Source organism: Corvus brachyrhynchos, unplaced genomic scaffold (genome assembly GCF_000691975.1).
Source record: "Corvus brachyrhynchos isolate BGI_N302 unplaced genomic scaffold, ASM69197v1 scaffold409, whole genome shotgun sequence".
Taxonomy (NCBI): domain Eukaryota; kingdom Metazoa; phylum Chordata; class Aves; order Passeriformes; family Corvidae; genus Corvus; species Corvus brachyrhynchos.
In genome coordinates, this window is record NW_008246059.1 from 530061 (window position 1) to 552886 (window position 22826).

The 22826-nt window shown below is 38.2% G+C and overlaps 1 protein-coding gene across 1 annotated transcript in view; it reads right to left on the reverse strand.

Moving 5' to 3' along the window:
- LOC103623566 (dynein heavy chain 5, axonemal) overlaps positions 1-22826 on the reverse strand; it is a 152347-nt gene that overhangs the window by 57466 nt on the left and 72055 nt on the right. Inside the window, exons 48-59 of the mRNA XM_017746168.1 lie at positions 19500-19589; positions 19179-19415; positions 18505-18672; positions 14408-14614; positions 12822-13151; positions 11173-11379; positions 10843-11085; positions 10016-10170; positions 7416-8080; positions 5935-6215; positions 5355-5570; positions 2586-2753 (exon numbers count right to left, since the gene is read on the reverse strand). Of these exons, the coding sequence (XP_017601657.1) occupies positions 2586-2753; positions 5355-5570; positions 5935-6215; positions 7416-8080; positions 10016-10170; positions 10843-11085; positions 11173-11379; positions 12822-13151; positions 14408-14614; positions 18505-18672; positions 19179-19415; positions 19500-19589 (2967 nt within the window). The remainder of the gene's footprint in view (positions 1-2585; positions 2754-5354; positions 5571-5934; positions 6216-7415; positions 8081-10015; positions 10171-10842; positions 11086-11172; positions 11380-12821; positions 13152-14407; positions 14615-18504; positions 18673-19178; positions 19416-19499; positions 19590-22826) is intronic.

The following is a 22826-nucleotide window of genomic DNA, read 5'->3' on the forward strand; positions in this document are numbered from 1 at the left end:
AGGGAAAGATTGTAAAAAAGGCAAAGACATACACAGGTTTTGTAGACATTCCAAAATCAATGTTTTTACCTCAACAATACAAAATTTAAAAAGATATATATATATATACACACATGCACATATGCATACAAATATACATACGTACACGTGCAAACACGTGCAGAGGGACACTAATAAAATCTTGGCCTCACTTTCTTTGCTATCAGTGACCATTCTTTGGGATTAAAATAACCTTTGAAAAGCACAGAAATCTCTTATCTGCTGTTCACAGTCTGTGCTAGCTAGTGAAAGACACTCCATATTCTCTGTTCAGTTACATGTCCTGACCCCACTGTGTTTTGTTAGGCGACATAATCCTCCCCCTCACCCCCAGAGTACATGCTTTCCTTCCACAGTTATTGTGGACCTTGAATTCAGACTTGCATGCTTGTTTTCCTGCCCAGTAGGCATCACCTTTACAAGGACACACTTATTTAAATGGACAACTATCAAATTTCAACGCTCCTTGACTATTACCTCTTCTTCAGGTGCAAGAGTTCCTTTCATTGCCTGCTGCAGTTTTTAGTTCAGTATGGAGACGAAAGTAGAAAAGGCAATAAAGTCTCATACTTAAAACTGAGTTTCACAGGGAGAATCCTCAATATCAAACAGAATTTATAAACTGTAGACAAACTTCCCTTGACCACCATAACAGCCTAAGGAGAACTTAATTAAAGTCACTGGAGACATCCCTAAGGGAAATTACACTCCTATACACAGTATTTTAATTAGAGGTTAACAGCATCACAGCAAAAGTCAGGGCTTTTCCATTCTGCTCTTACATTCTTCAACTAACAGATAAGGAGCAGATGGTGTTTCTAAATTCTCAGGTTAATGCAGCAGGCTGGTTTACTAGGTAGCAATCTGGGGAGAAACAGGTCATCCTCACACTGAAGGTCTACAGGGAAGTCTAACTAATGACCCGTGGGCAGCAGGCCACCTATATAAAGGATGCCAGTATCCATTCCTAGGAATAAGGTACCTTTGCACACTATATTTACTATAATATAAGTCACTATTAATTAGTTTTCACAGGTTGTCATATTTAAGATAAATGAGGCAATGAGTCTCACTTAAGATGCAATTTTAAAATATATTGAATCCATTTGGCAGGTGCTGAAGGGGATTTATATCCTAGAACAGCAGTTAGGATAAAGCAGCTTGATTATTTCATTCAGTAAACCTGCTTTTAGCACTGGATGAATTAGCCTGGGCTAGTACTTTATGCAGTCTAATTGTACATTTATTTTCAATTATTTTCTTAGCATCACTCCACTGCTTCCTGCCATATCTCTTGCATACTTTAAACACTTCCTCCTTCCCTCTGTCATCTTCTGTTTCTAAAATATTTGTAACTGTTGCTATGCCTGACAATAGGCACCACTTTGCCAAGAAATGTATGTTTCACTTTTTGTCAGCTACAGTGTGACAAGAATGCAAGTACTTGAACACAGAGCTAAATTTATATGTAATCCTAAATCATATATATTCAAATAAAATCTACAAGAGCACGTTTTCAACTTTCAGGGTTACATTTGCATATAAAGCCACTATTTCCCCCCGGGTCTTGCTCCCTTTTGTGGCTCTCAATAGCAACATTTCAAATTCTGTTTTCATTAGTGAACATCCCATTATTTGAAAAGGGAATAGCTACTTATACATCACAAAAATATAGCACTCTCTTGAGTTACTTGAATAAAAAAAATATGCTTTTAACATATTTGAATCAGATCTGTCTAGGTATACAAAAAGATTATGCCAAGAATTTTGACTATACCATTGATACAGCGGCTTATTCAATAAGAAACCAAACATCAGTGCAGTGGAAGCATAATGGATTGGATGTATTTCCTCAGAAAAGAGCCATAAAACTCACTGTAGGAGCAATGACTATAAATCATTATATAAATATGCAAAGTCCCTTTTTTCAATATGCTCATAAATGAAACATTTCCAAGACAATAAAGCTATGTAAGAATGCACATAACAGTGGCTGATCCCTTTCTACTTCAGTTCAATGTTACAACAGAATTCTATACCTGGCAACTACTCTCTTTATTATATATGTACACTTGCATTTAGCAATTTGAAACTCCAAAATTTTTTTTAGGGACATGAATTCCAGCTAAATTCCTTGAAGAATACTTCTGTGCCAACAATGGTCTCTCCTCCTCTTTCCCATATTCTATCATAACCACAATGAGTAGGTTCCTTCCCAGGCCAGTAGGACTGAGGAGTTTTCTCGAGGCCATAGTGCCTGGCACCCACTCTGAGGGCAGAGAAGGTACCATTATTTCCCAGGTACAGCTAGACAGGCTCTATAAAGAACCCACTGAACACTTACTGTGTTCACACAAGTAACAACTGAACCACAGGGTACTTGTGTGTAAGGGGGGAAAAATTGCCAGGACATATTTAACCTCTGTGTGCTTGGCTCCACCACATGGCGTGAAGAAACAAGAATCTCTTTTTTAGCCAAAATAACTCGACATTTTTTCCACTTGACTAGATTCATCCCTCAAAATAAAATGATCAATAAAAAATACCTTAAGAGGAAGAACTTCTTTATTAATACCATAGAAGTAAGCCATTGCTTGTGTCCATGAGCAAAGACCTGCTACATTTCCACACACTTTTTTAGCAGTCTCGAGATTATAGTCCTCCATATCCAAATAAGGCTCTAAAAGCTCCACAGTTTCTTCTGTAATGGAGTCCTAGTCAATGGAAAGGAAATATTATTTTTTTAAATGGATTTTAGAATAAGGTCTGCTTCACAGAAACACTTTTATTTTTAAAATCATGGGGCTATCACTTCTTACAGAATAAATTAACAAAGCAACACTGTTGCCTTTCACTCTTATAAAGGACAGATTAGTAGTTTTTGTGAACTCGTGAAAATAACTCCTACTGCCATTGCAACAGAGTGGCATTTAATATCCCTATTTGACACATAAGATTTACAGTCATTACTAGGGCTTGTAGCTCCATGACAATTTAAGCTGTTCTAAGCTATTGCTGCTACAACAGTGCACCTTCTTCCCTTTCCCCCTCAACCAGATGTCCTTGCCCCATCTTTAATACCCTCACCAATGCTCGGTGAGCTAGTTTGGAAGCTGTTACGACAGAAACATAAGTCAGCAAACTACTGATTAATTTTCTTCTAGTCTAGTCCCACAAACAAGCTCACCATGGCATCAGACAGGCACTGGTGTGAACACAGGTAAATGAACCAAACAGGCAGCTTTAGGAAGGAAAAGGGTGAAACTGCAAGGCACTGTCTTCACTTCACTGAAGCTAACCCTTTTCCTTAACCGTAAAAGGGATTTCTTTCAGCTGTTATTCTAATCTCAGTTTTTTTCTCCCTTTCACAATCTGTTGAGAACATGAAAAGCCAGATCTTTGATGATGGTGGTTAATCTGTAATTATGTAAGTGTCAGAAGAAAATGGAATTCATCTCCTTGAGCAATGTAGAGAGTAGAAGAGCTTAAACAGGCTAAAAATGAATGCTTAACAATAGACATGTAAAGAATCTTTCCTTTTTTTGGCAATGTATTAATGCCTTTCTTTTAATGCATCTAAAAATCATCCACCATTCATACTGTCAAGCAATTTACCCTTTTCTTGTTTTTCTGCATAGCAGAAAGGATTGCCTTGCACTTGTTCTGATCCCTAGCTACTCTAATAGAAAAGACATTCACTATATTATTCCCAAGATCAGCCATGGTGGTGTTTTCACTATGATCATTTGCTAAAATGTAAAATAGTGCTGGACAAACATTTTGACATTTTTGTTCTCCTACTCAAAATTATGAGCTAACAAGCTGGCAAAGGTGAAGCAAAGATCAATCAGCAGTGGCCTAAATCTCTGTTCAAAAGCTTGGGAAATGTCATGCTTTTCCTTTTAAGTAATTAATTTTGAATTCAATTAGCTACTTCATCCACTAATTTTCATTGCCTAAAAAATACTAGGAAAGAACACAAAAAAAAAACCCAAATCTCAGAAACAAGTAAGCAGTGTAGTCTACTCAGAACTCCAGACACAATTAACTTTCCTGTCATATATACCCTGAAATGAGAAATGGGGTAGGAGGACAGCATCAGAAGTACCTCCTCAGAGATTTAAGTAGTCCAGTATCCTACCCCACATTTATCAGTATCACTTTCTGCAAGAACTCAGTCCCACAAAAGTTTTTCTGACTTTTCTGAGTTAAATGTGTTTCCAGCTACTCGCAGGAATATGTGCACTATTAATAAGTGCCAAAACTGGAAGCCTCATTAGACAGAAGCTTGAGTAAGGAGTACATAATTAGTCCTTGCTACCTTAAAACTCATTTCCTCTTTCTGTTTAGTCAAGATAGCACTTGGAAAAGTGACCAGACTGACAGCCCCAGGAAGAAACTGTCTACAGAGGCAGTGCAAGTTTCCACAATATGGCTCTCTGGGAGAAATGGCTCCTGGGGATAGTGAGAATGATCTTCACAACAAAAACACTCCAGCAGCTTAGAAAAGGCATCAGCAAAATGCACAGATAAGTAGATTAAAACATCAGTGTCCAAACGAGAAAGTATGTTCTGCAACATTGCAGAAATGCCAGGTTTTGCTGAAATCTGCTTGGTCTTCTGGATTATGAAGTTGGGCTACGATTCTGCCATTTCATATTCTAACCTAGGTATTTTTCTGGTCCAGCTACCTGTGACATCTTTCTTCTCTTCCCTATAGAGAATTTTCCTTTTTCTCACAGTTCAGTGAACCCTGCTGCAAAAGTTCCTGTCCTGACAGAAATAAAAACCTGCTTGCTCTTATTTTTCTTACAATTGATAATGAGATTATTCTTCACTTCACTACTTTTCTAGTGAAAGAACCTCAAAAGTTCCCAAATTATGTCATTTCTTTCCCTGTTCATTTTTTTCTTATTTCCTGCTAGCTCCCTAGCAAATTGACAGAATTGTCAAGTGCCTTACGAGCAAACAGGCCTGGTAGCACTGGAGAAGGTGAGCCATTTGAAAAACCAAGACTGGGCCCTTCTAAGGCAAGTTCCTACTTAGAAGCAGGAGCTGCCTGAATAAGATAACATCAAGCTTCTCAAGATTTGGTCTAGTGCACGGGATACTTCTGTCTGCTAGGAGCCACTGCGTGGCCCAGGAGAAAAACTACTGAGATAATGAGCCATGAAAATAAAGAAGAATAAAGTCAGAAAGTATCCACAACTATAGATAGACAAAACTGTTTCAAACTGCCTTTGATGGTAGAAGACACTTTCATGTGAACTCTGAAGATGGTTATTGAAGCAGTAGTGCCCCTATTAATTACTTACCTTCTGGAAAGTAAGCAACATGCTAAGAAATCCTGAATTATTCATTAGCTTCTGAGCCTCAGTCCATGATGGCTTGACACCTGGGTGTTCCTGATCTAGTGTCACTGAGTCTATTTTCCTTTGGAATAAAAGTAGCACGCAGTCCATGATCCGCATTATCAGGTGAGGAGGTTTACTCAGTTTGCGAACAGTTGCAATGTCAGAAGGTTTTATTGTCTGAAAAATTATAAAAGAAAATAGTCCGTTTATTTAAGCAGTCACCTGATGGCAAAGAATGATGTTCTTTTGGGAGGACTGTGTATGGAATGCAATGGCTGCAGGTTTGCAGGTCGCTCAGAAGCACTACTGCAGAAAGTCCCTACAGGTAGTACCACTCTGTGGCTGCTTTACTACCTGACAGTAGAGTACTGCCCATCTTACCTCCTCCCCTCTTCAGTTTTCAGGGTTTTTTATGCAAGGATTTACAGGTCAGTGCCAGTTCCTCAATCTTTCCCCACCCCCCAAGTTAGAAGCACAAGCCATATTATTGCACATAATGACCATTAACTACATGCACGTTCAGAATATATTTGCTTCTGACCTGCAGGGCTGCCTTGGCTTCTTCCAGTGCAGGCCTTGCAGCTTCAAGCTTCTCCTCTGCTGCTGCTTTATCAATGGCAATGTCATCCACAATAGCCTGAGCCTTGTCTTTTACCTTTTGCACCTGCGTTTTCACTTTTTCTGCAGCATGGGCTTTCATAGTTACTTCCAATAAAACTTCATCAGCTTTTTTTGAAGCTATAGCCAAATCTTTCTCCTTCATAACCAACTCTTTGGAGAGCTGGCTTACAGAAACCTCAGCTTCCATCAGTTTTGCAAGACCTGTGGTGAACAAATTCCATTTTAGCAACAGAAAGACCTATGGAGAGAGTAACCTCACTGAAGCAATAAGTGGATATTTAAAATAAGTTGCTCGGATTCATGTTTAGGAATACTAGTGAGTGATCCCATTGGTTGAACACTAAAATCAACCAGGACAATTTTTATTTTTTAATGTGTAAAAGCCTTCAGAATCTGTCACTTGATCACTTGTTTATATTCTTTTATATGAGAAGGAGACTAAATGTTAAACACACATGCTGGAAAACATTAGCATGGTGAATGACACTTAAGAAATGTGTGTGAAATTTCTGAAATCCATGAGAACATAAAAAGCACTAGGCTGTACTCTGTACAAGACAAAGAGGAGGAACCTGGCAATGAAAGTGAAGACACAAGGAGAGTAGGCTGAGCTTCTAAATTCAACATTACATGAAGGTCCAGATGAGATGGGGTAAAAAAACCTACAGATTCTTGAGCAATACAATACTCCAACAGTTTGAACAAATTATGAGAAAAACTCTTAAGTATAGGCATCTTCATTATAAATCCATGCATCTAAATGTAAATGCATCATATATATCTTTCTAACTCAAAAAAACCCACGTTTGTTCTTCCAGACAGCCAGCCACCCTTTACCTTTGGACGTATGTGTACATAGGTCAGGTCTACAATTGTCAACGGTGGGAGAATAAACAGTTTAAGGTCACATTCACTTCCAAACAGCATTCAGTTTAGGAAACTGTTTAATTGTTTACCATGTCTGACCATGTGCACAGCTATATTTTTGAAATTTTACCTTTGGCATATACCTGTTCCTTTAAAAAATTCTTCAGAGGGACTGAATATGAACATTTACTTACCTTTTCTCAGATTTACTCTTGGCATGCTTACATGTGAAAACTAGGATCTCAGTAGTTCCTTGGCATACATACACGTCAAAGCAGGAGTTTCAGGCATTTTAACTGCTAACTAATACTGTTTTCAAATCTCCTCTCTGATCTGCACATTCATAAAGTTCATTGAAACAAAACCTCTGCAGAGTCTGTAATCACACACAATACAGCTAAAAATATATGAGTTGGCTTCCAAATGAACATGAGCTCACAATTTAAATCCATGCTTTTACATCCTTTTATTCAGATTCTTCTCACCTTTTTAAAAACAAAGAAAGAAACAAAAATCCAAAAGCTTTGACAGTACCTGTTCTCATGCGTTCAGACAAACTTCCAAGACTGGCAAACTTCTCTTTGTAAATAGCTTTGTAGCCTCCAATGAAGGACAGGTAAGATTTTGGTGTCACAAATGTTCGTCTCCTATATCGTTCAAAGTATTCAACACATTTTTCAGCTACAATATCTTGAATTGTTCCCATGGTGTTAACAACACTCTGTTTCACTTCATCTGTACACTCAATATGGTAGGAAGCTAAAAAATGCTGTGCAACTGCTACAAGAGCATCTTTAGGCCAACACTGAAACCAGTCCATGGTACAGCCTGAAATCAGACCTGGAAATTTGAGTGCACGAGTTCTGAATTTTTCCCCAACAGGAGAAAAACAAAGAACCACATGCAGGTTATTCCGAACTCGAGCAAGAAAGTAATTATAAAGATTTTCACTAGTGGAAGTAAGCCTTGGGTACTCCTTCTTCATTGCTGGAATCAGGTCCTGTGTGATTTCACCTACTTCATCTCGTGCAAAAAGATTCGAGACTTCACCTGAAGTCAAAACAGTGTTCATGTACTCAAGAAAAGATTCATCTCTGACTTCATTGTCTGTGAATATAAAGACAACACCCTTTCCTTTTTGCCCAGCAGTGCGGTACAATGTTTTCAGATCATCCAAAAGGTTGTTGCTGGCATATGTTCTGGAATAGAGAAGGGTTAAAGAAAGAGAGAACAAAAATTACAGACCATCTTAGGAGGTATGTATCATCTGGATCAGCTTCCTTAAGGCAAGGAAAAAAATCTAGATAAGAACTTAATACCATAGCTCCTGGTTACATTTTTTAGAGTTTTTCCTTAAACATTTTCCCAAAGTGAATGATCAGTAACATAAATCATGTGAAATGAGGTGAAGTCAAAAAAAATAATGTGCTGGAAAAAAGTATGGTGAGAGCAATACTATATCTAATTATGATACTGTTTTGTATCCCCATGGTTTGCAGACGTAAATTCTTTGTTAGATATGTAGGTTAATACAGCTGGATTAAGTTGTCAAGTAGGTTATGATACCTGTAACCATTACATAAATACAGCTGGATTATCTTCTGAAGATGTTGAGAGCTGGTTAAAGGAAATCATTATGAAACAAGAGAGAATGAAACTGAGGGGCTTATTGTGTTATATGGTTTAACTAAAATCAAGCCCCAGAAATTATGTTTGAACATTATCACTTGGGCTGATTCTGAAGCTCTTCTGCACATGGAGACCGTGACTGGTTCTGTTGTTATGTGTCTTGTAGCTGGTGCACACAAGTAAGATTCAGATGAAGTCCACACAAATTCAACTACACATTTCAGACTGTGCAATATAAAGTGATGTAAACCAGGGTTAATAAAATGGCAGATTTTGTCCTTAGCCAATTAAAGATGAAATTAAGAACCTCTTTTCTTTATAACCAGTCTCTTATTTCCAATAATCTCTTCCAAGTCATAAGTAATTTGTGCAATACACACACAACCCATTCTACACGTATTAAATATGCCACACAGGAAGTGTCACAGTTCTCTTCTCCCTCCATCTTATTTCTGCTCTATAAATACCCATAGAGCAAGCACTGCAGAGCTTGTAAAACAATCCAACTCTTCAGTTTGCATGTGTCAGCTACAGTTATTACAGTGATTTCTGCTATTCTGATAGGAATATAAGAAATTCTCTACTGTCAGAATTGCAGTCTATCTAGTTCAATAACCTAACAACAGCAATGGGAAATGATACTTAGAGACAAAACATGAGCCAGCATCCACTCTTCACTGCTAATTTCATTCTTCCCCCCTCCATATTCATTGCCATTATTAATAGTTGCCTTAATAATCTTGGAAATCTAGGGATTCTGTTCTATCACTTTGTTTTTTTTCTTCCCCTCCTTTTTTTTTGTTCTCACTGTTCCTTCCTTCTGCTTCTGGGACAGAGGAAGAGATTGTGATATATCTTTCTTTATCTTTCCTTTCATCAGGAGCCTCATAACATTATTCATAGACCTGATATGTCTCTCTAAAGAGTATTTCTCAGCATGTTAAACAGTTTGCAAAGGAGAATGCACTCTGCCAGTCTTCATTGCTTACCCCTGTAAACTCTATGTAAAAAGAGAAACAGAAGGAAGGCAGTAGCTACTCCCTTTCACTTCAAATTTCTATAAATTACAGAACTCCAGCATTACAAAATAGTAAGTCATTGACAGAAATTGTCATAATACAGTTTATCTACATAAGGATCTATAGAAAAAGTTACCATTTCCCCTGGCCATCAGCGTTTGCCTACTATGCAGCATGCACCAGCAGATTACTCCCTGTTATTTTTAGTGCAAAATTGTATTTCAGTGTGATTTCACAGAGGTACATTGCAGACTCAAATGCTGAAGAAAATATATATTTCTTGTCAATAGCATAAAGTCAACAAAACAAAGACCCAGGATCTGTCACCTATAGATGTACATTTGGACAGTTACTTTTGACCAGAAATGTAGTTTACAATGAGGGATAAAAAGGTTGAGAGGTTTGCATTTCTTTAAGATGATTGTGAGGAGTTCATTTCTATGGCAAATTAAGGAGCAAATGTCCAGGTACACTGCATTGTGTTACCTTGTTAAAGTAATCTGAAAGCTCTCATATCCAGCAATGTATGATGCTAGTCTGGTCAGACTCTGCTTTCCAGATCCACCCACGCCCACCAACAATGCATTTCCTTGTGGAGTACGAATAATCCGTGATATTTTAATCAAATGGATAATTGCATCCTGTGTATTGAGAGAAAAGTGGATGAAGAGATGCAAAAATAATGCATTGTATAATCAACTAGAAGCGTGTCACCAACCAACTGCTTCTCCACAGCTGGATGGCTTCTCTGGAGCCTATGCCAAAGACTCAGTCCTGTAGTAATCAAAATCAACAGGAGATTCCCCCCTGAATTCTGTGGGCAGCAGGGCTAGCCCAAGAGAAATGTCATTGTATCAGTCTTGTATGAAGCAATGTCATATGCACAGTTTGTCATCAGCAGAGCTGAGGGCATGCTCCTTAGGGGCAGAAGGTAAAGCAGAAAGGACTCCCCCAGACTTTTTAGCTGACCTATTTACAAGCTCTCTAAATAGACTGACAAAAGTAAAATACAAGTGCAATATAGGCATTTCTTATTCTACTGCTGTAGTCATCCTAGGGTGAGAATTAATCTGAAACACCCTAAAATTCTATCAAACCACCCAGTCTAAAGCTGAGGAGAGCATTGTGCATCAAGACCTTCGAGAAGGAGGTAACTTTCAGGAAAGCAAGATGACATTCACAGTGTGTACTGTAGAAACAACCTAGTTGTTCTGAGCTATCTCCAAAATAATGTGATAGAAACATACAAGATGTATCAGTAAGTGCAGAAGACCAGGCACTTTCTGTATTAATACAATTACAAGCAGTAATACCTTGAAAAATACTAAATCCATCTTTGATCCTCTGACAGTTTCATTGTACTGTTGCATGAACATCCGTAATCTTTCAGCCAAGTAATCCAAAGATGGGATAGGCTCATAAATTTTCGGAGCCTTCAACTCTGCATCATCAGGTTCATCTCCAGCAGTCTCTGGGACATCACGCAAGAAATCCACAAAGTATAATTCTGTCCATTTATCTTCAAGTAGATTTTGACCGTGTTCTTCAGAAACAATCTACAGCAATACGTGAAGGATTGATTTAGTAATGAACTATGTCCTTGGCCTCTTTCTGTGGCAAATACCAAAATACTGTTTGCTTACCTTCCTCATCAAATCTTCAAACCAGTCCTTATCACTTTTGCTGATGAACCTGTCTGCAATAACACGTCTGCATTCATGTTGGAACAAGGCTACCAAAACACTGATGCTCTGGCAGACGTCAGGAGTAACTGTAAGTATTCCTTGCCAAATACGACTGAGGTCTCGTAAATTGAAGATGTAATGAAATTTAGCTGGAGTTGGTAACATCTACAAAATAATGTCGTGAACTATATTCAAATAACTGCTAAATAAAAATATTTTCTACTTATTATTAAGTGAATGTGGATATTTTCACAAACTTCAGTCTTGTATTAAAGCAAAAATACATGCTTGGCATTTAAGAGGCATTAAGGTAAAATGAAGAAATGACACTAGCAACAGCTAGCTCTTTAATTTCACATAGATTTCATTTGAGTTTCTTTGAATGTTTCAAATCCCAGGAACATGCATTGAAGCCAAGACAGGTTAGTTAATGATGACACTGATGACCACAGTAAAAATGTCAACATTGTTTAACCTGTGGTGTTGCTCCTGCCCTTTCTTCCAGATCATTTCCGTTAGTCTTCATCCTTTCCAAGAATGAGGAGGAAAAGTTCATGAGGAAAAGGGAAAGGGAAAGGAAAAGGGAAAGGGAAAGGGAAAGGGAAAGGGAAAGGGAAAGGGAAAGGGAAAGGGAAAGGGAAAGGGAAAGGGAAAGGGAAAGGGAAAGGAGGCGAGGCAAGGAGAGGCAAGGAGAGGCAAGGAAAGGCAAAGAAAGGCAAGGGAAAAGGGAAAAAAAAAGAGCAAACAATATTTGGGAAAATATTTACAACCTAGAAAAAGCTACTTTTCCTCTAGGAAAGGAAGTTAATTAGTGGTAATAAGCACCAATTCTGTTGAATATATTGGTCAATATTGACTAGTCAGTAGTTTTGCTAGAAGTCTCTCTAGTTCTGTGTGCAAAGTAAGTTTAGGTCTACAGTTAGTTGTTTGTGAAATTCTGACCAACTTTTATTGGACTAGAAAATACCATTTAACAAATCCCTCTCTTTCCACTACTGTCCTCCACTTTTCTCAGAAGAAGAACAAATTCGACACACATTTCTATGCTGTAGTTTTGTTTTTTCAAATTGCATTCTATACCTAATATTTTTTGTCTTTTTCAAAGCAAAATTTGCCCAGGAATTGCAGTCAAATGTTTTTAACAGTCTGTTTGAAATGGAAAATGTAAATATTTATAAATTGCTAAATACCAGATTTTATTTGTTTTGAACTGATTCCCTGTCTGCCAGATTTTTCTTCTTTCCTTTAATTCAGATCTTTAAAGTTTCTCACGATCCCAAACAGCTCTACAGAAGATTCCTATCTAATTTTTAATTTCTGGTTTCTTGTGCTCTCAGCATTTTCTCAACTGGAAGATGTCTCAATCTTCCTATCAGCTATGCTTACTATATCATATGTATATTATGTGATACTTGTATCAGCTACAGAAGACACTACATGTGATTAGGATTTTTGTCAGCTAACTTGAGAGCAACCAATTCAGAACAGAGGAATCAGCCAGCAATTACACACATAGGTCACAGCTTCACAGTATGAACTACAAACACACAAGACAGTACAAAAGGCCTGAGTCAGATGCTTCAAAGGCTTAATAGATGTCATTTTACCTTTGCTTTTGTCATTTGCCAAACCTTTCGACTTGTAGATACTAATGCTGAAGCCAGTTTACATATTTCTGCGGGGAAATGTCGTTGTTCGCAGAAATAGCCTTCAGCTATTGTTTGAAATATCTTATCAATAGAGGAATTAGAAGGCAATGTGCAGTTGAAGATGGTGAACTGGCGTTTCAGGCGCTGTGGGATGTCATTCCGACCTCCCCCAGGGTGAATCATAGCAGCTACAAACTGGATGTCAACTACATTTGTGAATTCCCCTGGCTTCTCCAAACTGTAGAAACCTTTCTGTTCCATCAGCTGTCTTACAATCTCATTGGTGATCTAAATATTGCCAAAAAAAAAAAAAAAAAAAGGAGGATTTAGGTGTTTCAGGGTTGTCAACATGCAACATGGCAACCAAGCACTCAGATGCAGTGCACTGGCTTTATGTAAGCTTCATGTGCTAAGTAGTTGTGGACAGGAAGTCAGACATTCAACTGGATTTGCATAATTTCAATTTAAGAAAAACCAGCACTTTAAATTTTCAATCCTGGCTATAGCTTCAGACTGACACAGACAGATAGTGACAAAGAGTGGTTAATTTAGCACAAAGTGTAGTCACATGTCCACCTGTACACAGGCAGTGAGAGAACACAATTACAGAGCCATACCAAAAGGAGAAAATTTGCTTTTTCTCAGCAGATTTTTTTTTTTTTAAGTCAGATTTTCAGGGTATTGGTCTGTAAGTATTCTTTTATCAATACCTCAAGACAGCTTGCTAGTCTTTAATGTCAACTGTGATCATAGAATTGTTTAGGTTGGAAAAGACCTTTTTGATCGAGTCCAACCATTGAACCAGTACTGCCAAATCCACCACTAAGCCATGTTCCCAGGTGACACATCTACACCTCTCTTATATACCTCCATGGATGGTGACTCCACCACTTCCCTGGGCAATCTGTTTCAGGGCTCAACAACCCTTTTGGTGAAGAAATTTTTCTCTGATATCCAATCTAAACCTCCCCTGGTGCAACTTGAAGCGATTTCCCCTTGTCCTGTCAACACCGACCTCACTACAATCTCCTTTCAGGTAGCTGAAGAGAGCAGCAAGATCTCCCCCAAAGTTTCTTTACTCAAGGCTCAACAACCCCAGTTTCCTCAGCCACTTCTCGTAAGTCTTGTTCTTTAGACTCACCACCAGCTTAGATTTCGCATAATAGTTACTGCAATTTAAAGTCCAGAGCAGATCAAAGAAAAATCTCTGAGTGTTTCTTGGATTTGCATGCTTCCTTTCCCAAACTGGTTCTCAGGACTGCTAGTTTGGAAATCCTACCAGCTTTGTATGCAACCAAACCAAAAGGCTTAAATACTACAGTGATTGCACCAAGTGGCTTGACACCATCCTTGATCTTTTGGGACTGACAGCTTGTTAGTCATCTCAAAAACTGGCTTGGGGAAATTGTTTTTAGTAAATGTATTTGTTCTAATCCATATTAAGATATCTTTTTTCTAACCTGTCCCATTTTTTCAACCCATTGATCAGTATCAGCAACAATGGTAAGACCACCAACTCCCAAAAGTTAGTATTTTCCTTTTACCTGATCACCCCATTCATTAATCAGAGGCATGTTGATGTCATCAATAAAGACAGTCATTTTCTTCCCTGCTGGAGGACCGTGTGTAGTGCCCATTCTTTTGCCTATGCAGCTTTCTATGCTCCTTTGGAACATATGTGGCAGAGTTGCAGAAGAAAAGTTTAGGTATTTGGTCAAGTGAACATCAGGATCATACTTGCTTGTGTAATTCTGCAAGATAAACTACTTTTAAGTCAAGTGCACCAGTAACTCCAGGTGAATTCAGACAAAAGGAGATGCAGATGCTCAGCAGCCCTGCAAAAATCTCAGTCCTGCTATTAACTTCAAAATCTCCAAACACAGTTTATTTAAGTAAATGCACCATCTACAACTTGAAATTCAAACAAACTGTCAGTTAATGCTTTGCATTAATTTTTTAAGTATTAAAATTTATAAACTCTTAATAGACTTCACTAAGTATTACAAGTAGATGTGTGCCAACTCAAGATGCAAATAAACTTTGCATTAGCAATTGTCAGGGTTTTTCTAAATTTAAGCTGTTAGTGATGATCTATTACAGCAGACAGCAAAGAACAAGAGAAAAACCAAATCCATTTTCATGTTTACACTACGACATCAAAACTCTTAAAACAAAAGCAGTGCAAAGGAATGGCAGTGTAAAATTAAACCCAGCTACATCACACTTACTGATAGCTATCTTCTCTTAATGAAGAAAGAAATCCTTGAATTTTATGAATATGTACAATTCCCACAGCTGCTGAGGATGCCCCAAAACAATAAAGTTCCACTTTTCATATTTAGTGAGGTTTTATAATAAAAATATGTAACCCTGGAGTCACACCGAGGGATAAATATATAGCATAGGAAATATTTTGTTTAGGAAAAGTTCTGGAGCTTAGAAATAGTACTAAAAGTTCCATATTTCCAACATTAATTTCTTTTTAAAGATTCCATTCTTCTGCAATGATGATGAAGTTGAATATAATTTAAATTCCTATCCATAAAAGAGGGTTGACTACAAATGTTCCCATTTTGGCACCTCAGAAAAAGAAATCTGTATCATTGCTGATGAAGTGCTGTAAGAACAACTCCAGTGAGACATACACTTACTGTGACAACATAAAGGAAGACACAGCTAAATCCCCTCAAAATATTTTGATGAATATTGTCAATTTTGTTGATACAGTGACAGCAGCTCAAGAAAAGGTGCCCTTCGGAAATAGGGTTTTTTTCAGACCTGACATAAATGACAACCTACATGTGCACTGTATATGCAACAGTCCTGTCTTTGGCATGTACTCCTGACAGGTGAGGGGTTGGTGCAGGTCAGTGCTCAGATCTCTCCTCAGGGCTCCAACAATTTACAAATTGCAAAGCTCATGTGCCAAGTGCAGGTGCCCAGGTGCTGCCAGAGGGGCTATGGGGCAGCCTCTTGCAAGAAAAGGATGGGGCTTCCCTATGCCAGACACAGCTGGTTCCAGCCACCTCCAGCAGACCCACTGGAGACACTCAGCCTGTGTCAGGAAGGGCAAAATGCTGCCTGGCAATTGAGAGAGAAGCACAAAAAAATGTGAGAAAATCAGGCCTGCAGACACCAAAGCAAGAGCAGAAAGAAGAGCAGGAGGTGCTCCAGCACAGATTCCCCTGCAGCCTGTGGTGCAGACCATGGTGAAGCAAGTTGTCCCCTGCATTCCATGGAGGTTCACAGTGGAACAGAGGTTAACCTGCAGCCCATGGAAGACCTCACACTGGAGCAGCTGGATGCCTAAAGGAGGCTGTGACCCCTTGGGAAGCCCACACTGGAGCTCCTGGCAGGACCTGCAGACCCCTGGAAAGAGAAGCCCACACAGGAGCAGGTTTGCTGGCAGGACTTGTGACCCCATGAAGGACCCACGCTGGAACAGCTCATGAGGAACTGCAGCTCTGGTAAGAACTGTATCCCATGTGGGAGGAGGGAGCAATGTGAGGAGGAAGGTGAGGCAGAGGGGAGCTGTTATGTACTGACCACAGCGCCCTTGTATCATCCTGCTGCACTGCTGGCCAGGGAAGAGGTAGAGGAGTCAGAGATGAGGGACTGAAGGTGAGCCTGAGAAGAAGAGAGGTGTGAGAAGAGGGTATTTTCAATATTCTGTTTTTCACCATCTAATTCTATTTTTAATTAGAAATAAATTTTTTAAGTGTCCCCCAAGTCAAATGTTTTTCCCATAGCAGTAATTGTGAGTTGAGATCTCCCTGTCTTTACCTCAACCCCTTTACTGTTGAGGAGGGGGAGGGAACCAGCAGCTGGGTGAGGGTCTTGCAGCTGGCCAAGGTCAACAAACTGCAACTACGAATTCTCAACCATTCAAAAAACACATTTGTGTTTTATTCATTATGGCACTTCAGAATGTTTACATGGTAACAGTAATATTGCACAGTACAGAAATGAGAACTATCTTCAAAAAAGAAAAGGGTCTTGGATAGGATTATTTTTGTTAGTTAAACTGTCAGGGAATTTTCAACTGTCCTTTACCAGTTTAACATCACTTTTTAAAATTTTTTGCAATTCATGAATTAATAGTACAGAGAATAAAGGTCTTAAATTAACATTCCATTTCAAGTTCTTTATTTTGATTTATACTGATGGTTTACTCAACACTGAGGATTATTCCGATTAATTCAGATTACTACCTGAAGTGCTCTATAGTAAGACTCTTTTACTTTTTCATGAAATGAACTGTTTATATCTGGAGATTTCTTTTCCACAAGGTGTAGTAAGGCAAAATTCTACAGAAGATGAAAGCAGAAGGGGAACAGTTGTGAAGGCAGTTAACACTCACTCCTAACCTTACACGAGATGAAATATCTGCTGGTATTATGCTCCCTTGTGTAAGGAACATACTCTGCTCTATAGCATAGACTCAGCATAAGCAACTCCCAAGAATCAGTTCCAATTATTTTTAGGGACAGGAATGGCAGCTGAAAGCTGGAGGTTGCCAGTATCTGAACAAAATCCAGCATGCGGAATACCAAGACCACCACCCAGACCCCGCCTCTTCACTCTGCAAAAATAGTTCTCCAGCTGGTGCCAGGAACACAAGCTGACATTACACCGGCATGCCTGTTGGCATGGACAGCTATGCTGAAAAAATAGTATTAATTGCTGCTGGCAGGGGTACAACTCACTCTCTGTCAGGGCTCAGAGACAACATGGCCGGGGCACACAAAATGGCTCCAGATTTTAAGAAAGCCAAAGGTCAATTTAGACCGGTGTTTTTCAGCTATTTTCCATTTCAGGACCTCTGCAAATCCTCCAGTGGAGGTACAGATGCTTGTATAGCCAAGTCAGCTGTCCCAAGAGTAGATTAGTTTTATTTAGCTACCTCTCATTGATCAAAGAATCCACACACTCCCCTGAAAAACACAGAAACCCTAATGAAAAACACTATGCTTCCACTTTTTTAAATAAGGGATGCTGAGTTTGGTAAGACATCTGGGTTTGTTCAGCCTTTTGATTACTGATTTTTCTATATTAAGTTATTAAACCTGTCCTTGTTAATTTAATAGCAATCCTGTAGTTATTTTTTTCTAGAGAACAAACATGTCATTTTCAGTGAAGAAATTGAGAGACAAGATAATAAACAGTAAATTTACCCTCTGAAAACCACCCTGACTAAAGAAGGAAGCTCTATTTTTCTCTTCATTTGGCTTTTAAAGAAAGGCTGTGCAATAAGGGTGTAAAAAGACCAGTTCACACATGGCACCACTGATAAAGCACAGGAAAATAAAAAAGCCTCCAAGGATCACCATCTTCTTAGCAAAATCTTCTGTTTGACTACTCAAAAGAAAAGAAAGCATATGAAAGAGCATTTATCATCTGACCTTGTGGCCACAGTTAGCAAAGTTTAAAAGAAACCTTTATATAAAAGTTTATATAAAAGACTTGGGGGTTTTTGCTTGTGGTCCATGTGAGTACTGGCAACATGCCTCTGTAAGAATTCTAGTATGTACTCTGAAGAAAAACCAAACTATTCTCAACTTCCACTTAATATTGGTGCCAATGTCAATTATTGCAATGTTATCATACTAATATATTACATATGTTTTTCCATTCCACCTACCTTAATCATAACAGTTTTTGCTGTTCCTTGTTCCCCAATTAGCAAAACAGCTTTTCCTTGCCTCATGATAGCGTGCATTAGAAAGTCTGTTCGGACACTGTCTACATTTGGAACTAGAATGGAAGTATATTCTGGGACTGAATCTTTAGGATAAATATATTCAGGGACCTGCATAAGAAAGACATGCAAAAAGTTTGAGAATTCCTACCTACCCACAGAATCACTTTGCATCAGAACACAAAATCAAATGTACTTCATAAAATTTACATCAGCAAAACTTTTCTGCCTGAAAGCCAAGTATCCTTTCATAATCAATCAGCATCTTGCCATGCTTTTCTAAATGGGTGGTAGACTAACAGGATATTTTCATTCCTCCGGTACCTGATAAAAGCTTTTCCTTGCTGGAATTTCTTAAAGAGTAAGGTGATAGAGTAAGTAGACAGAATTAAGATCACTTCTGTTTCACTTCCAAAGATATTTCAAATGCACGTTTCTATTCTTTGCTGAAGACATTTACGGGAAAAGAAAAATATCATTCAAAAAAAAGAAGCTCTGGAGAATTTGGTAGGGTTAATCTTCCCAACCAAATTATGTAGGGTTTGAAATAAAATGTCTCTTACCAAATACACTTTGTATACCCATTAAGAAAGCTTAGCATGTTGCAGTGTACGAACCTTCTTTGACCAGTGCTCCCACTGGCCACAGGCATTGATACCAAATTCAAACATGGTTTCCTCTCCATTCACAGCTGGAAGCTCTTTCACTGCAGAGTGCTTCCGTAGGAACAGCTCCATTTTCAGCTTGTCATCTGGCTCCAGAAGGGCTCCAGCTGACCACATCACAGCGAAAACAAACAAGCGAGCAATATGTTCCTCACTGAGCTGCTTCTCGTCTCGGCCAGGCAGCAAACCCTGCAAAGTGGATGCAGTACAGAACTACTGCCCTCCTACAAAAAATCACAGAATCTGAGAGAGAAAAATGGATACCATATCTACCTGTAGGAGGTCAATAGCTTGCTTGATGTACATACATTCTAAAATCGACATTTTTGGTGTCACAGCAGAGAAAACAAAATCCATCAAATCCTGGGAAGAAAAAAACATTATTTAAAGATTTCTTTACCAGTTTCAATGGTATGATTTTTTCTTAGATGAGACCAATTCCTTATTTTCAAATATATTCTAAACTTTCCTTCAAAACAACATTTTTCCCCATTTCTGGGCTTATAAATATTCAGTCTTTGACCATGAATTTTTTCTAACAATAGCATATTAGGAAAATAACTTTGATGTACCAGAGTCAGCAGAGCTACTTGTATGAGCTCCATAGAGTAATTTCCTGAAGAGCAATTTGAAGACTGCTTTTCAGTTACTTCAAGGATCTGCCTGCCATTTGTGCTCTCCGCTGGAGATTTTAATCTACCACTGACATTTTTGTATAGGAAGATAAAAGCACTGATGATACATATATATACAATGCACAAGCTCACCACTATAAATTTCTATCTGTCTGATCTGTTCTGACTGCACCATACTGTACCAGTCCCTCTTGAAACCAACATTCTCATTTTCCTGTAGAATCCTGGCAAGATCCAAAAATATTTTTTTTAATTTGTTTTAATGGAAGTTGGACTTTCCTCAGGTTTCTTCATAATGATGGCTACTGTGTCTGCCTCTGTCAAGTGTTTTGCGACATCTTGAGCAAAGTTTCAAATTGATGTAAAGTCCTTCCTGAGATTTGCAGTGCAAAGTTTTAAAATATCAATTGCCATCCAATAGTGCGGACTGATGTAAATTATGACCTACTTCTACCTTCGTTCAACAATCTTTAATATAACTCTCTCCCTATGGGTTCCATTTGCTCTCGTAATCTTTGGAAATCAACACTGGCCACTCATTCTGGGACGTGAAAGTATAAGAGGGATACTATAGGACACAGTAATTTCAGAGGAATTCCATTCATAGATGTCATGTCTTGTCAGGGAGAAAGCTAAGACAGTGGAAACATTCAATCACCCAAAGACATAAACAATTTACTTATATACTTCTAAAAAAATCACTGAGCTGTTTACCCACATGCTCACCAGCCTTGTTTCACTTTTCAGTTTCATTTTTGCCACTGAAGTTCTCCAAGTGCCCTATGCTGATATTTATTGTTACAGAGAATGAATCAATATTTTTACCCATCCACCTGAGTTCCATCCCACTAGAATACCAGGTAACGCACAAAACAAAAATATATATTGTGATCAAAAAACTCCCTTAGGCCTCTTAATCTGGAGTAGGCTCATGGATAAGTGGTCTAAGAAGACAGTCTGAGTGTGGGCATACACAGAATCATAGAATGGGTAGGGTTGCAAGGAACATTAGAGGTCATCTAATTCCTTCACCCCACCATGGGCAGGGATGCCACCCACTCTATCAGGTTGCTTCTTTTGTAATTCCTTGCTGACAAGCAAAAGTGCTACCACCTCTGCGCACTGTCATTTTGTGGCTTTCCCTCAAAAATGCCTGGTTTGCCCCCAGTGGGACATAGGGGGCTCAGCCGAGTAACTGAGGGGGTTGTGGGTGCCACAGGGGAGTGCCCACAAGCAGTGTGGGAAATTCAAATCTAAGACACTTAGAATCTGGGGCTAAGTCTCACTGAGATTCAGCTTCTTCATCTGTAAAATAGACTAGATGTCTCATAGGGCACTGTAAATTGTTTAATAATTGATTTGACACACACAGAATAAAGATATTTCATGCGTCAAAGTATTCTGTATTATCAAGAGCCCAATTTTCACCAGAACTAGTTTTATGGTACTTATGATTCCAGTGAGGTTTCTGAAGTTTATGAAGGGCTTTTTAATGTTTTCTTTTTCTTTGAGTTTATGAAAAAAAAAATCAGTTCCACATATGCTAGTATTTTATTACTACTACAATTTTTAAAACAATGAAAAAAGGATGCAAGATTAACACAGAAATTTGCATGAATTATTTGGACAGGGGGACTGGAAAAATGAGCTGGGTCATAACAAATATACATAAATTTTAAAGAATTTGGATGAGGAAATTGCTATCCCTTACAAGGAGACTGAAAAACGAAGTCAGAGGCTAAAAGCTCATATGAAAGGAAGACTCCTTTTGCATAGGGTACAGTCACTATAGAACTCAGACTACAGAATACTCCTCAGGACAGGAAGCTCATAATATACTCAAATGATTTAGACAAGCAAAAGAACAACTCAGTAATACAAAGTTATTAACACTTGTAATATTAATTTTAACATAAAAATATTAAAGGTAAGAAACCCTTTGGATTATATATTCAGCTCTATGCTCCAGGGGCAATGCCAGCCTTTACACAAATTGGATTAATGTGAGATTTAATGTGGAGGGAGAAAATTAGTCAAATCTGAAACTTAAGTTGCTACTACATTTTTTCATTTAAACAATACATAGATGTGCTGAAACTTATGCTATTCACATAACATCCATCACTGGTTTGAGCTTCACACTTCACAGACAATCTCAATAACACCACTCAGGTAATTATTTTAGTAATTTCAGTTCTTTGAAACTGTCTCAGATAATTACTTCCATCAGCTAAGCAATTCTGATTCTTACAGGTAGCAGCATCATTCACAGACCAGGAATTGGCAGTAGAGCTTCTAAATGTAAGAGAGTAGAGTCTTTTTATAGGGATGGGAGTTTATTTGAAATTACTGTGAAGCAGGAAATGCTGCTGAGAAGAAAGAATTGGGAAAGGAAGGGGGAAATTCCAGCCCCTCAATCACTGTTTTAAAAAAAAAAAAAAACCTGTGGAAACAGAAAGGACTCTGAAATAATCTTAAATCAAAATAAGGTTGGGTTTGGGACTTGGATTGGTTTTGGTTTGGGACTTTCTGTCTTTTGTACTTTGATTTTGATTTTTTTTTAATGTATAAAAAATGATGACTTACAGTGCCATTTATAATACACATGAAATGAATGAATATATTCTTTCTGCTGATTCACAACTATTATTCTCTGATGTTTCCTCCTCCATTACTGCTACCTGCTGCACCTTTGTTAACTTTGTTAATTACTTTATCCAACATGAAGACTTTCAGTGACAAATACTATTTTGATTAGCATAAATAATGAGAGTGTTTTGTAGGAAATTGGAATTATTATAGCAGTTGTCTTACATCTATTTTAGTTGAGATTAGATTAATTTCAGAAAGTCTCTGTATGTCTACTTAAGACTGAGTCTCCTTGGTTACTATATTTCCATCTATAGTCTAATCATAGTTTTCTTTGAAAAATCAGATCTTTCTAAGATGTTTATATCCATGCTTT